At 39.3% G+C, this 13,777-nt stretch overlaps 1 protein-coding gene across 3 annotated transcripts; it reads left to right on the forward strand.

The window, feature by feature from the left end:
• Window positions 1–143: 143 nt before the first annotated feature.
• On the forward strand, window positions 144–13,722 carry LOC136430233 (transmembrane protein 135-like). Of its 3 annotated transcripts, XM_066420657.1 has the most exons (17): window positions 144–337; window positions 1,075–1,202; window positions 3,491–3,580; window positions 4,292–4,381; window positions 5,574–5,607; window positions 5,973–6,038; window positions 6,546–6,592; window positions 6,988–7,029; window positions 7,445–7,618; window positions 8,141–8,225; window positions 8,765–8,932; window positions 9,507–9,570; window positions 9,868–9,944; window positions 10,399–10,497; window positions 10,887–10,954; window positions 11,695–11,821; window positions 12,676–13,722. In XM_066420657.1, the coding sequence occupies exons 1-16, from the start codon at window positions 179–181 to the stop codon at window positions 11,807–11,809; spliced, it is 1,506 nt and encodes a 501-aa protein (XP_066276754.1). In that variant the 5' UTR covers window positions 144–178; the 3' UTR covers window positions 11,810–11,821; window positions 12,676–13,722. The 3 variants fall into 3 exon arrangements, with proteins under 3 accessions (XP_066276754.1, XP_066276763.1, XP_066276774.1); XM_066420666.1 differs by lacking the exon at window positions 4,292–4,381; XM_066420677.1 differs by lacking the exon at window positions 3,491–3,580.
• The last annotated feature ends 55 nt before the right edge of the window (window positions 13,723–13,777 follow it).

Raw genomic sequence — 13,777 nt, forward strand, 5'->3', positions numbered from 1 at the left:
TATGAAACGTATTCATTCAAAAAGATTCACAAAATGGCACTTTCTAATATTTTTTCATTCATAAAAGAAGGTGTAATCTTACCTAAGCACATTGAACTTCGGTCCAAGAGATCAAAGGTGAATGACCTACAGGTGAACAGCCTGCTCGCTCCGCGGAGGGATATTACTAAAGTCCAACATGGCGGCGCACAGTAAAAGTTTGAAACCGATTTGGGTTCTGAAGGCGAACTGCTACGAAATAGGCCATACCTGGAATCCTTCGTGTATAAGGGCTATCTTAGACATATTGCTCGGGGGTATAGTGGAGTCGGTCAAGATCTACGCACCGGTTTATGTGGTGAGCAGCGTAAACTTTATTTGTCTACGGCGAGGGGAGGGGGGCGTTACCCTAGAACCATAGATAGCTCGAGTATTGCTCGAAACACCTTTTTGGGAGTAGCTGCACCTGACATAAAGATTTAGGTTCGTTCGTTCACACCCTTGTCCTACGTTTTGTTGGTGCATAGGGCGACAGGTTTTCTTGCTGTTTCAGTAGCAGGGTATATAATTTTCTACATAAACATCTTAACTCAATGAGTACAATTATTAATCCAAAGGCTAATCGCTGTGCCAAGTTAGTTCGCTTGTTATCTCTTCTTCTACGTCACCACGTATGTCCATCTGCCGAGAAATCGGCAACTACTGACATGTATCGGGTCAAATCTGCAGGCTGTAAGGTTTGGACCATCGCACATCGGGGCATGCCCCGACTCTTTTTTGTAAGGTGTGGTGGGTTCTTTAATGTGTGTGGGGTGTGGCTCCCCCCAAACAGGGGACCTCTATGTAATGTCCTATCCTAGGGACGTCCCAAACCTAAGCTAGGTACTTATTTTCACCTGAGTGAAGTGAGCAAAGTTCTTTATTCATAACCACGCATTTATACAAGCCGACTTTTCTATGACTGTCTCTGACTCTCTGTCATCTTCATCAGAGCAATCATTGACAGAGACAGTCATCATAATGTCGACTCGTGTAAATGCGTGGTTGTGAATAAGGAACTTTGCTATTCTGCTTTACATTTATCTCTAACTCCAGGTGACAGGCCTTGCCAGAAGGAGGAGTAAGCGGTACTGGCTGTACAAGTTTGTTCCCGAACTCCTACAGTCAGCCGTGTTCCTAGGGACCAATGCCGGGGCTTTCATCGGATGTTTCTGTCTTTCAAAGTAAGCTACAGCTTAAAAAGTACAAGGCTCTTTTTGGACTTATAATTTGTCAATCTTGGTCAGGCATTCAACAATCAGCTTGAAAAAGCCCTATCCATATACAATATCACGTATCAGAACTGACGTCACCAAATTCATTCAGTCAGTCAAGTCACTGTCAGCACGGCACAAGTTGCAAAAGATGGTACTCTCACCTCTCAAATAAACGTACCGGTACGTTTATTCTTTTTCGCCTCAAAACCCGCCCGGTACTTTCTTATTTTAGACGGTACGTTTATTTTTTTTTCAGAATCATGATCAGGGAATTGGGATAAATTGTTGATGCAGTACTCAAAATACCCGGCACAAGCACAATTTGCGTGTCGCAACTCATTTCTAACTCCTGGTAGCGCCGTGTGCAACCGAGATTTTAAGCTTGAGAACTCTATTTTGCGACAATTTGTAGAAAAAATTGGGCCGAGGAAGCTCGAGCGCTAACTCAGTCACCGGTACCACACACACACACACGCGCGTGCGCTATCACTCTCAGAAAATACGCCAAATTTTCAATTGAATCTCGGAAATCGCCGTCCAACAAAATAAAACAATGAGTTACCGATACTTTTTCATTCTTTTGTACCCATAGTCAACTTGTTCTGATGTGTCTGAAACGCAAAAATCAGTCCGAAAATACGGCAGCGCCCGGCGAGGATACGAGTAAACAAACAAGATGGCGACTGTTTCTGTCCGAACCCCGCTAAATCTCGCGATACCGCGCGAGATAATGACAACGCCACCTAGCTACATTGGTAAACATTGCAGCTTAATAATTCCAGGATCGTATTCCAGCGAATATTTCAATTATTTCTATGGGCAAAACTAAGTTATTGTTTTGCTGTTTTGCTACATTGTGAATTTTCTAAGCTGAAAAGGTTTTAGTTTTTTTTTCTTCAATTTTCTTTTGAAATCTTTATTCTTTTTAAACTTGTAATATTCAGTTTTTGTGTCAGCAACTTACTATATACTAACTAAGTATATAGTATGTAGAGTAGAGTATAGAGTGGATTTATTCAGCCAGGTAAGAAAGTCTCTTAGATTTATCAAATTGCAGGTAGATTTTTCCAACATTCAATTTTGCAGGTAACCAAAAAAAATGACTGCAGTTACTTTGGAACTAGACAGCCGTCTTGTTTTACGTTGTAACAATGATTATATTTCCAAACTAAAAGTGTCAAAGGATTTTTTGGCTTTATCTGCTGTCCATTAATATCCCTAATTGCAAATAACAGTGTCAAAGATGCACACATATACCATGAGAACACGTATTAGTAACATAGACATACATGTAGCTTACAATGTCAATTTTGACATTTTCCGGGGGGTACTTTTATTCCAGGGGGTACTTTTATTCCAGGGGGTACTTTTATTAGATTTTGAAGATTTTTCCAGGGGGTACTTATATTCCAGGGGGTACTTCTATTTGAGAGGTTAGAGTACTTGGTAGAGCCCTAAACTATGATGGAACAAGATTAAGCAATGATGGACGTTAAAATGTAAAACATTGAGTGAGAACTTGACTTTGGGGTATATTTACTCTAATTTAGCACAGTGTTTAGTGTTTTTAAGTAGCAGGCTTTTCAATATTTTGAGTTTAGCTTTCCTTTCATAATCCTTAAAGACAATATCTAGTTTTGCTCTTTAGAAGTTGATTCCTTTGTCTCAGTACTAGTAGTTAACTTTCCAGTCTGTGTTGTTTCAGACCCCGTTCATATTAAGCCTATCATATATAGCCGGTTGAATTGATTTAAAGATTCACCCGGTTAACTTAGCCGGATACCTTTGCCCAATATAAAAGCAAACTAACCGGTTGAATAATGGTTTTAGCAGGTTGAATTGAAAACACCTCCTGTTGACCTCCTGAGGTGGTTTCCATTTAACCTGCTAAAACCCTTATTTAACCGGTTGATTTGCGTTCATATTGGGCAAAGATATCCGGCTAAATTAACCGGGTAAATCCTGAAATGAATTCAGCCGGCTATGCTAGGCTTAATATGAACGGAGTCTTAGTCTGTCCCCTCACACCTATTTTTGCTTTGTTGACGAGCAGCCAACTGTTTACCAGGTTCTCCTGGGGTATATTTCCTATGATTCAGCGCAGTATAGTACTAGTAGGCTTTTTAATTTCAAGTTTAACTTAATGCATAAAGACAATACAGTATCTATTATCTTAGTACTGTATTAGTTCACTTTTCAGGCTGAGTTGTTTGAGTTCTATCGCTCACCTCTATTTTTGCTTTGTTGACGCCCAGCCAACTGTTTGCCAGCTTCTCCTACTTCACTGGCCTGGCCAGTGGTGCTCTGGCCTCACAGCTAGCCATTCTTCTGGAGCGAAAGCCCAGGTTGGTAGCCCACATTGTTTAACGTGCTTGTGTCGCCAATGACACTAAAACAGGCCTAGGGTTCTCGCCAACGCAGTTGAGTGTTGAGTGCCCAAACACAGCATGGGGGGGGGGGCTTTTCTGTTGTTTTGTTACAAAAGTTTAAAAATTTTGGATTTATTTCTTAAAATTTGGTCCTCAAATTTCAAAATGCAGGAAATAGTATTTCTGAGGGTCATGAATTTCAAAATTTTCAGTGAAAAAATCCTGGTGAGAACCCTGCAACAATACAACAGTTTCTGATTAAAAGCAACCATCATAAGTATTCTTTCATGAGCAAAGACCTTTGTACAAAATATACATCCTTCTGATATTATTGAACATTGAATCTCATAAATCATATTGTTCAGTTCTTGATTCCTGACGCAAGTCACGGTACCAGGTTTTAAACTGGCTGTCATACTTAACATGACGTCATGAGCTGCAATCAACTTGATTATCTGGAGGCAGGAAACCAGAACTAGAAGTATGATTTGTAAGATGCGATGTTCAATAACATCAGATTCAGAAGGGTGTATATCTTATGCAAATGTTTTTGTTCATTGAACTATACAGGTTGCTTGTAATCATGAACTGTTGCATTTAAGCGTCATGAGCATCGGTGACACAAGCATTTGTAATATGTGCATGTGTGGTGATGGTGGTATTCTCCCCCCTTATATTGCTGCACAGCAAACTTACAGGAATGTGCTACTGGCACAACGGTGTTACATGTGGCACCGTCGGCTCCCTGCTGGCCATTTCTATAGAGAGGAAGGACAGGTATGTGCAGGTCAGGACCCAGGGCTGTCTCCAGGACCCGTCCCTCCGTCCCAGAAATTTGCTTGTTGTGACGGACAGAAATTTCTATCCGTTCATCAAAAAAGTGTGAACTTTCTTAACGCCATGAATGAATAGCAAAGTTCTTTTATTCCAACAAGTATTTACACGAGTCAATGTCTCAATGACTATCTGTCATCTTCATCAGGGCAATACTGACTGGTTCACAGTGCACTGGAGCTAGGTGTTACTGCTAAAAGTGCTAACAACTTTCAAATTGCTATTCAGTCATTCTCCAACCTGATGAAATTATTCATTGGTTTACGCCATGAAATTGATCATGATGAAAATGTATTTATTAGCTTAAGTTTAAATGACAGATTTACAAAGAAAATTTACAACAATGGCTTTTAAACGACTTGAGTTGGACAAGAAAAGAAATGAAAGCTGGAGACAGCCCTGGAAGGACTGACGGAATTAATCACACACGTTTTCTGATTTTATAGCCGCAGTTTTCACAGCGCTTGATCTGCACTGGTTCACTTTGCACCTTATATAAACATGTTTGTCAGACCTTTGCTATAAAGTTGTTATTTTGTTGTGTTGTATAAGCTTTAGAAATATACTTCTAATACTGTGTTAAAGATAACCTTATTATAATTAACCTTACTACTTTTTTTTTAGTTATTGTTGAAGGTACAACTTATAAAAGTCATGATAGCATTTGTTATACTATCATGACTTTTATAAGCTCTTTATTCTCAACCAGCTATTTACAAGAGCAACGTTTCAGTGATTGTCTGTCACCTTCTTCAGGGCAATAATGACTGGTTATATTTGGCACCTCAGACAGGTGCCAGACAGTCACCAAAACGTCGGCTTCTGTAAATATCTGGTTGTGAATGAAGAACTTTCTTATTCGGTTATTTACTAACTTGAAGTTGAACCTGATAAAATGATTCACAGTAATACTTAGTTTAGGGTTGATAATAACTGTCTGCTTGTGTCACTTAATACTTGTTGTTCTTGAGTCATAATTTTTGTGTTAACTGGCTTCTGTGTGAGATACATTGGTCACAAACACAATGTACTTGCAGAGAAGTTACTGACAATTATCATTATTTAGTGTTCTAAGATACTTACATTTTAACAAAAGTGTATTGGAGATTGACTATGCTGTTTCTGTGCTTTCCAGAAGGGGCATGCTAGCTGTTTATATGTTCAATGTGGTAGGTACTTTTCTTTTAATATTAGGATTAGCTTTTTAATTATCAATCAATATGTACCACAATCATGAAAAAAATTGAAAAGTGAAGTGATCTTATTAGTATGATAAAAATTTATCAAAGGTAACAATTCTTTAGATTAAATGTATGTTCACCAGAGAGTGAGGGGAGGGGATTAATTGATGTATACATGCCATGTTAAATAAAAACCTTGATGAAATATGTGCCTACGTAATGAAGAACAGTCAAGATGTCATATGAATCATTCTATCTTCAAACTGTTTTAAACTCTGTACTGAGAAATATGGTCATTCATTAAAGATGGTATCCTGTTCTTATTGTGCCATATTATGTTATTTTTCCAACAGGCCTTGGAAACCCTGTGCAACATGGCAATCTCTCGTGGACTCATAACACCAAGAAAGCACATCGAGGTGAGAAACTTTTTTATCCATGAACCTTAGACATACATAGCCAAAAGGTATCGGATCAAAGAAATTAACTGACATTGTTGGTATTCATGCACGGGCCGCAAGTGGTAACATGGATAAAATTCTTTGGATCTGTGGGCCGGAGTTCAATCCCGCTACACTACGTAGGGTTGGCTCCAGCTCGGACATGTTGTAAGGGATTGCATTCGTCATTTTGAATAGTGACGTACATTTGTAATTAAAGCCATTGGCAGTATGAGGGAGCTTCAGGCATTAGCCTCAAGCATCAAATCTCTGCTTATAAAAGAACCCAAGACACTTATCAAGCAGAGTCGTGTGTGATGATGTGGTGTGTTTGCTTGAAAAAGTGTGCCATGGTGAGACCAACATGCCCTTGCAGTTCATTCATTAATTTTTTTGTACTACATGTACAGTCAAGCCTCTAAAATTGACTACCTCTACATAACGTATCATTTTCTTTTCATTCATGCACTCTCATCTCTTCTTCAGGTTTTACTCTTCAGTTTAACTGCTGCTGGATATGCCTATCTTTTTAGGTCAGTTGTTCTTTTTTATCGTTACAACCTTTAAACCAATCAAATAGATGATATTGTAACAGTATATTTGAAGAAGTATCCCCTAGCTACATCACAAAAGATATTACAATGTACTTGAAAAAGCCATTGTGCCCAGCATGGTAATACTGCTAAATCTTCTGTTTGCTTTTACTTTTGAATTAGTTTCAGCTCAATTTGACTGCACTTCACGAAACAAACAAAAGAGGGCCTCGCTGAGTTCCATGAGGACATTATAGCTTGCTTGACTGTGTACACAATGTAGAAATCAAGTGTGGTGATGTTTTGCTTTAAGTCTCTCAGAATAGTATTTTCCCACAGATTTAAACCCATGTACAGGTTTTCATGATTGTTTATTTATTTTTGTCCACATGCAGATGTTTCGGTGGGCTCAGTGGTATATTCTTAAAAGGTTTCAGGTCAGTCAGGTCTTGAATAATCTAATCTTAAGGGCTCCAGATACTAAATTGTTTCTATTAACTACAATAAGAATGTATTGAGAATGTAATGCGCATACGGTAACTAGCCTGCAGCTGCTATACTTAAACCTGTTTATAGTATTAAATTTTTTTGTAATATTTTACAGCGTGTGGTATTGTAACTCCGCTTACACAAAACAACAGTCAGTCTGGGGCAAAATTGCGGATCACTTTCAACACGAAGGAATATTCAGAAGTAAAGCTAATGAGCCCAATCTCAATTTTCACAAAAAACACTTCACTTCTATAATGATATGCTTTTCATCCATGTTAGTATAGTATGTCATTTTGTCAGTTATATTCAGAATGACTACCAACATAGATGAGCTTTCTAATGAGAGACATTTGTTCTTAGGTTCCTGTTGGGTCCCGAAGAGGCTGGCAGACCCAGTGATGCTAGGAGTCTGGAGAGTGAAGCTAACAGAAGCCTCGAGACTGAGGCTAACAAGAGTCTGGAGACTGAGGCTAACAGGCCTGCAACACAGTCTGGAAAACACAGTGCCTGGAAACAAAACCTCACAGTTTCAAGGTTCTTGTAGTTTTTGTTCTAATTGTCAATTTGTACAAGTCTTAGAGATGCAATTCTTTCAAAGTATACATGTAATACTATAGTTGTTATTTTCAACGATTTTGTATGTCTTGAGGATTGATACATGTATTAAACTTATCAAAAAGATTGGAAACTCAAAGTTTATCATAAACTGCCCCACATGCATGTTTGTGAAGCATGTATCTCACTGGACTGTGGCATGTTGGCAACCTCACTACAACCAAGCAATTTGACAGCGCTTTAAATGAATCTCATCTATGTAAACAAAATGTTTTTGCTCTTAGTATGTTTTTTTTGGGGTCATTTTAGTCCTACTTTACATTTTGTATGATACTCATTATCAAGTCAAGGGTAACACAAATGCAATTTAAGTTGCAGCGAGGCCGCCAATGTGTCGTAGCTGAAGATTTTGAAGATTTGTCTGGGGGGTATGTTTATTCCGAGGGGTATGTTTATTTGGGAGATGAGAGTGCTTAATTGTTGTATTGCCCATGCATGCAGGATAATGAGACTATTGAAAGCTGCACTGGTACAGAGGCATGCTCTATGTGTACACAAACACAGCTGTGCCAGGTACTGTCTTCAGGTCAGTACTCATCATCATTACTTACAGTGGTTGAGAATCTTAGAATATGTAGAAACAGACAAAAACGTGGGATTAGCATCTACTTTTATGAGCAGGGCAATAAACCAAATCAACCATTTTGAAAAATCTGCTTTGGCACGTGACCCGGGCAATGATATTGGCGAGTCTGCATTAAAAAGACTGTGTTTTCCGTAAGATTCATAGGTTTTCGAATGGTGCTTTTAGCATTTTTGATGTGTACGTTTTTGCATAGTGCTTTGTGTATTTCTAATACGATTTGTACATTTTTGCTCAGTGCTTCTTGCGTTTTTCATGAGATTCGTACAAATTTTATAACATTCATGCAAATGCTTAGGCACCCTAGGCTTATAATCTAGGTCTATAATCTGTGTTGACTTGAAAGTTCATCTGTGTTGGTAGAAGCCATTCTGTATCAAAGTTACTCGGTAAGTCTTGTGTTGGAAATTGCAGTAATGTTTAGCTTTGATACAGTATAATCTGTGATGATTTTCTAACTGTCAAATTGAATGTTAACACAGGGATTTGCCAGGATGTTTGGTATGGGCTATGCTGCGCAGGCTGCCCTCAGGGTTGTGTCGTCACTCCAGGCCATCATCAGGTCGCCCGGCCGCCTGCTGTCCTGTCTCTTCAACAAGGGCAACCTCAAGCTGGGGGCCTTCCTCGGAGGCTTTGTCGGAATCTTTAAGGTAGCTTCAGTAAGAAGTCTTGGGGTTCTGTCAAATTCTTTTCGTTATAGACATGACCTAATTTTGCATTTGACATGTGTTTCATTTGTGTGGTAGCAGCTCACTGTTACCACACTTTGATAAGTTAAAATTCTGGTTATTTTTTTCTGGTTTATGTTGTGTCAAAAAGTTGTGCAAGTTATTTCATATCAGGCTCATTTTTCGCAAAATTGGTTAGATTTCTGCTGTATGTTGTGTCAAAAGTTTTGCAAGTTATTTCATATCAGGCTCATTTTTCACAAAACTGGTTAGATTTTGGCAAAGGCACATATTTTCTTGAGACTGAAATACATGTATCTTTATCTGATTTGTATGAACATGAGTTGATTTAAATATGACGACTCCCTTGGAAGTCTGTCAGAAGCAAAGACCTGAGTTCCTCTGACCCACTAATAATTACTGTAGGGAGCTGAAATTACAGACCAGAGTCTTTTTACGATTAATTCGGAACTGAATCTAAAATGTCTGTAGTGTAGCTTCAACCCACTGCGATGTAAATGATATCTCTTACTTTATAACTGTTGTTGCACCACAGTTTGTCAGCTGTTTTCTGCGCTGGATCCGGGATCAAGATTCGGAACTCCATGCCATACCTGCAGGTATGTTCTACCTCTTGAAAGTTCATCTGGGTTGGTGTAAGTCATTCTGGATCAAAGTTGAACTGCAATTGCCAACACAAAGATTGGATCCGCCCAAATGTTTCACTGTACAGCTCCAGTATTGGTCAAGGATTGAACGATCCACTGCTTCTGTGATGTCACATTTGAACATGTAGATAGAACACGTGATTCGATGAGCAGTGGATCATAAGTTGTAGGAAGTTTATGGCGCCCCCCGTCTCTGTCAAGGGATGGTGGTTACTTGCTCTGATGTAAATGTCTTTCCTTTGTCTGCAGGTTTCCTTGCCGGACTGTGTATGTTCTTCTACCCAAGCTGGACCATCTCACTCTACCTCACCTTGAAACTTGGAGAGGTACGGGTTACTGTTTATTTCATGCCATGTATGGCTGATAACTCGATAGTGATGAAACAGAGCTGAAAATACGGGATGCATACTGCACTGTTCTGGCCTGGAATCCAAACCTATATATATTATAGCTCCCGAGTCTCTCTCCCGAGTCTCTCTCCAGACTCGGGAGCTATAATAGGTTTGGATTCCAGGCACTGTTGTACTTGTAGGGATCTTCTTGTAGCTCAACTGATACCAGCCTCACAGTTGAGCTCCTGGTTCCAATTACCATAGTTGGTAACTAGGAGACCCCAGTTTAAATCCTGGGAAGGGCATCCTGGGGCTGCACCCGTCTTTGGAAAGGGGTGTAAAATGGCGATGCCATGTTTGATGAGGTAATACCGTTAAAGGAGAAGGGCTAGCAACTCACTCACTCCTGTTTGTTTGTTAATTTGTTTGTTGTTGTCCCCATCTATAGCTCCTGTACATGAAGGGAATCGACACAGGCCACGTCCCCTGCATCACACACGCTGACTCTCTACTGTTTGCCGTGTCCACCGCAGTAGTCCTGCACGCAGTAAGTTTTGCACGCACCATTTTCTCAAAGTTTTGCCTTTTGTTACAAATTAGATGTTCTCAACTAGAAACAGAAATTCTATCATAGAGAGATCAGGGGTTTGATTCCTGGCATTCCTTGCTAGACATTGTGTCCTTGAGAAATGAACTTAGCATAACTTTCTTCACTCCACCCAGGTGTAAAAATTGGTTGACTTTGGGAAAGTATAAGGCAGTTGAAGAAGAGGGTTGGGCTCTGCCCTCCAATACAGTGCTCTAGACACAGTGGATAACAACCCACTGCCCCCATGGCCTCAAAAAGGCTATGGAACTAACTTTTATATCATAATTATCTACTAATTATAAGTTGATACAGGCAAACTTTCATGATGAACGTTTGTTTTCATACAGTGTGTGATGGAGCCACATAACGTCAAGCCTTCCTACTGGACATTCATACAGAGGCTGACTAGGCAACGGTTGGTACTTTTCTCCACTCTGGCTCTGTTGATTATGGTATTACTATCCAAATTTGGCATGCATGGATTCAGGTACAATTTAGGTCATAGTGATAATGCTACATGTAATTCAAAGCTTAACAGATTATTGTTATTTTTCAACAAACTTTGAAAACATGTACCCGTGTAAAGCAACTTTCTAATGTACTATACGTCTAAAATGGACACTTGAATTTGCTCGCCTTGTTTTTTGGCAATATCTGTAACACAGTGAAAACAGCCGCAGTGATTTAAAGTTTACAGCACACAGATTTCATACTGGAAGTGTTTGATAATACATAGTGTGATAAGATTAGTAGTAGGCATCCTTCCATTTTGTTAGATGATAGTAGCACTCTGGACGGCTTTGGAGTCAGTCAAGGCTACAGTTTGGGCATACATACCCTGGAATCCAGAGCAATAGTACCGAGCTTCCCCGGACCTACACCGGCCCACGCCCGGAGCTTCCCCGGACCTGCATGTACCCTCCCGCTGGCCCGACAACGTACCTGGCCCCACTTCCCGCTAGCCAAACAAGCTCTGCTATAGCGGGAAGTGGGGCGGGGTAGTTTGTTGGGGCCAGCGGGAGGGTAGGTCCGGGTAAGCTCGGGGCGCGGGGCGGTACAATTGCTCTGGATTCCAGGGTAGGTCATACAAAGCCAGTGAAGTTCTGAGGTTGTTGTGTCTCTTTTCTTAACATTGAGTCTAATTTGTGTTTTCAGATTTGGGATGATGAACAGAAGAACCCTGGATGCCTACGGCACTCACGCCTCCAAGCTGATGCCTGACTTCAAACCACAGCTAGATCCCCGATACTGCCTCATGAAGCATGAATGATTTTTTACACTCATCCCTGATATTGTTTTGTAGAATTGTAACTAATCTCGTATTGCTGCCTGACACCCTAAGACAGCCATAAAAAATAGACCACTTGTGACCCTTGCACACAACAGAAAGTTTGCTACTTTTTTTGGGAGCTTTATTTTGAGACCAACTCTGTCTCTTCTTCAACTTGGTAAATCAGATCTTGTCTTAGAGTTCTCTTGTCACGTGACAAGAAGCAGTTATATATATACAGGCTTGAAAGAAACAGCATATTGTAACGTGAGGTCGTGTGGCGTAACGGCAGGATTTTTGACTCAGAACCCAGGGGTTCCGGGTTCGAATCCCCTGACGCCACCGATCTTGTGCCCTTGGGAAAAAAGGGACTTTACACGACTTTCCCCACTCCACCCAAGTGTAAAAAATGGGTACATTATGTGTGTGGGTCACAATATCAGCAACAGCTGCCTGTGTCCCACGTGTATTGCACTGTTGCAATTCCAATAAAATCCTAAACAGCATATTGTCGAGGCCTTCTAAAGAATGTCTTGAACACCTGGATATCTGAAGTGTGTATACCTTGGGGATTACTGGTGGTGGTGGGGTTACTGTGGCAGTCTTTGGCCACACCAATTTAATTTCTTGGTTTACAGATTTTTAATTTTAATTTTAGCAAAAAAAAAAATCATGAAAACAGAAGGCTGGGGTGAAAACTTGCACCTGACCCTGTTCACTCCCTGATACTGTGTGCACCAAAGTAAAAACATTCCTGAGATTCTGTTTTCATGTTGTTTTTCCAATCTACCATTTTTGTAAACAAAATTTTATTCCGTTAACCAAGAAAATAAATTGGTGTGGCCTTAGGGTTACCTAGTGGAATTATGAGTTTACGTTGCATCCTTTGTGGTCTTAGAATTCTAAAGAGGTGCTATTGATATTTTATGATTTAGATAGTGCGAAATGATAAACAATTCATAATGTGAACTTTTTTTTCAGTAAAGACCCCTTTGCAATATAATGGTGCTTATCAGTAAGATTTGTCAGAACGACTTGTACGAAAATGTTTTAAAAAGCCATTTTTGTAAAAAATCCAGTCTGAATGAAGTCTGATTCTTCTGAACCCTTTTTGCAGCAATGCTGTTGGCATAAGTAGTAATATTAGGGCATGAGATTTTGACATTTTTTGTGATATTTATTACAAGTATGAGTATGATTTAGCCTAATTGATAGAGGTTGCAGCATTGGGGAAGGGATAAGATGTCTAAAGCCATTGAGTTAGTGTTGAATGAGAGCAGATACTTTTACACATTTGTGAGCCAAGGAGGTTTCAAAAATATTTTTTTAAATCTGGTGTGTAATGTGGTATGCAACTTCAAAACTGCACCACTCGGCAAAATGTACTAGTTTGCAATAAGATTTGGGATATGAAAAAGGATATAGAATTTCCATGTTCAGAAATGGTGCAACATGTAATATGTATTTCCATCGGCCCAAATGCCGAGTGATAACTACATGAATAATATATTTTTCAGCCAATGCTAACAATGTTACTAAACGTAAAGCAAATTATGATATAGAATGTATTTGCCAGATTACATTGCACATTTCTCATGTAATCTCTAAATGTGTTAAGTGATTTAAGAATATCATTTTTGTCTTCCTTTCATGGCAAAAAATTGTTTTATATTTAAACAAATTTTTTGTATCGGGTTTGTATTGGGTGGTGCAAGTACAAGATTATGTAAAATTTTTGGTTTATAATGTTTTGTGTTTTCAATCAAGTACTTTTGTGTTTTTATTATAGATTAAAAAGATATCAAAGTGTGTTAAATACATGAAGAAAATCATCCTTAAGTTTATATGGTCAACAATGCTGTGAGCATTCAAATGTAAGGGCTTGATTAGATTAAATGAAGCTGTTTTATAAATTACTGTGTACTGTTTTCATTACTGTATTATTTCAGTACAAGGTGTTTTCCATAG

The sequence above is a fragment of the Branchiostoma lanceolatum genome, chromosome 1, assembly GCF_035083965.1.
Source record: "Branchiostoma lanceolatum isolate klBraLanc5 chromosome 1, klBraLanc5.hap2, whole genome shotgun sequence".
In the NCBI taxonomy this organism is placed as follows: domain Eukaryota; kingdom Metazoa; phylum Chordata; class Leptocardii; order Amphioxiformes; family Branchiostomatidae; genus Branchiostoma; species Branchiostoma lanceolatum.

Coding starts and splice junctions, on each gene's coding strand:
- LOC136430233 (XM_066420657.1), top strand. CDS start 179: ATGGCGGCGCACAGTAAAAGTTTGAAACCGATTTGGGTTCTGAAGGCG. Junction 7,619..8,140: donor CAAAACCTCACAGTTTCAAG/GTTCTTGTAGTT, acceptor CCATGCATGCAG/GATAATGAGACTATTGAAAG. Junction 9,945..10,398: donor TCACCTTGAAACTTGGAGAG/GTACGGGTTACT, acceptor CCCCATCTATAG/CTCCTGTACATGAAGGGAAT.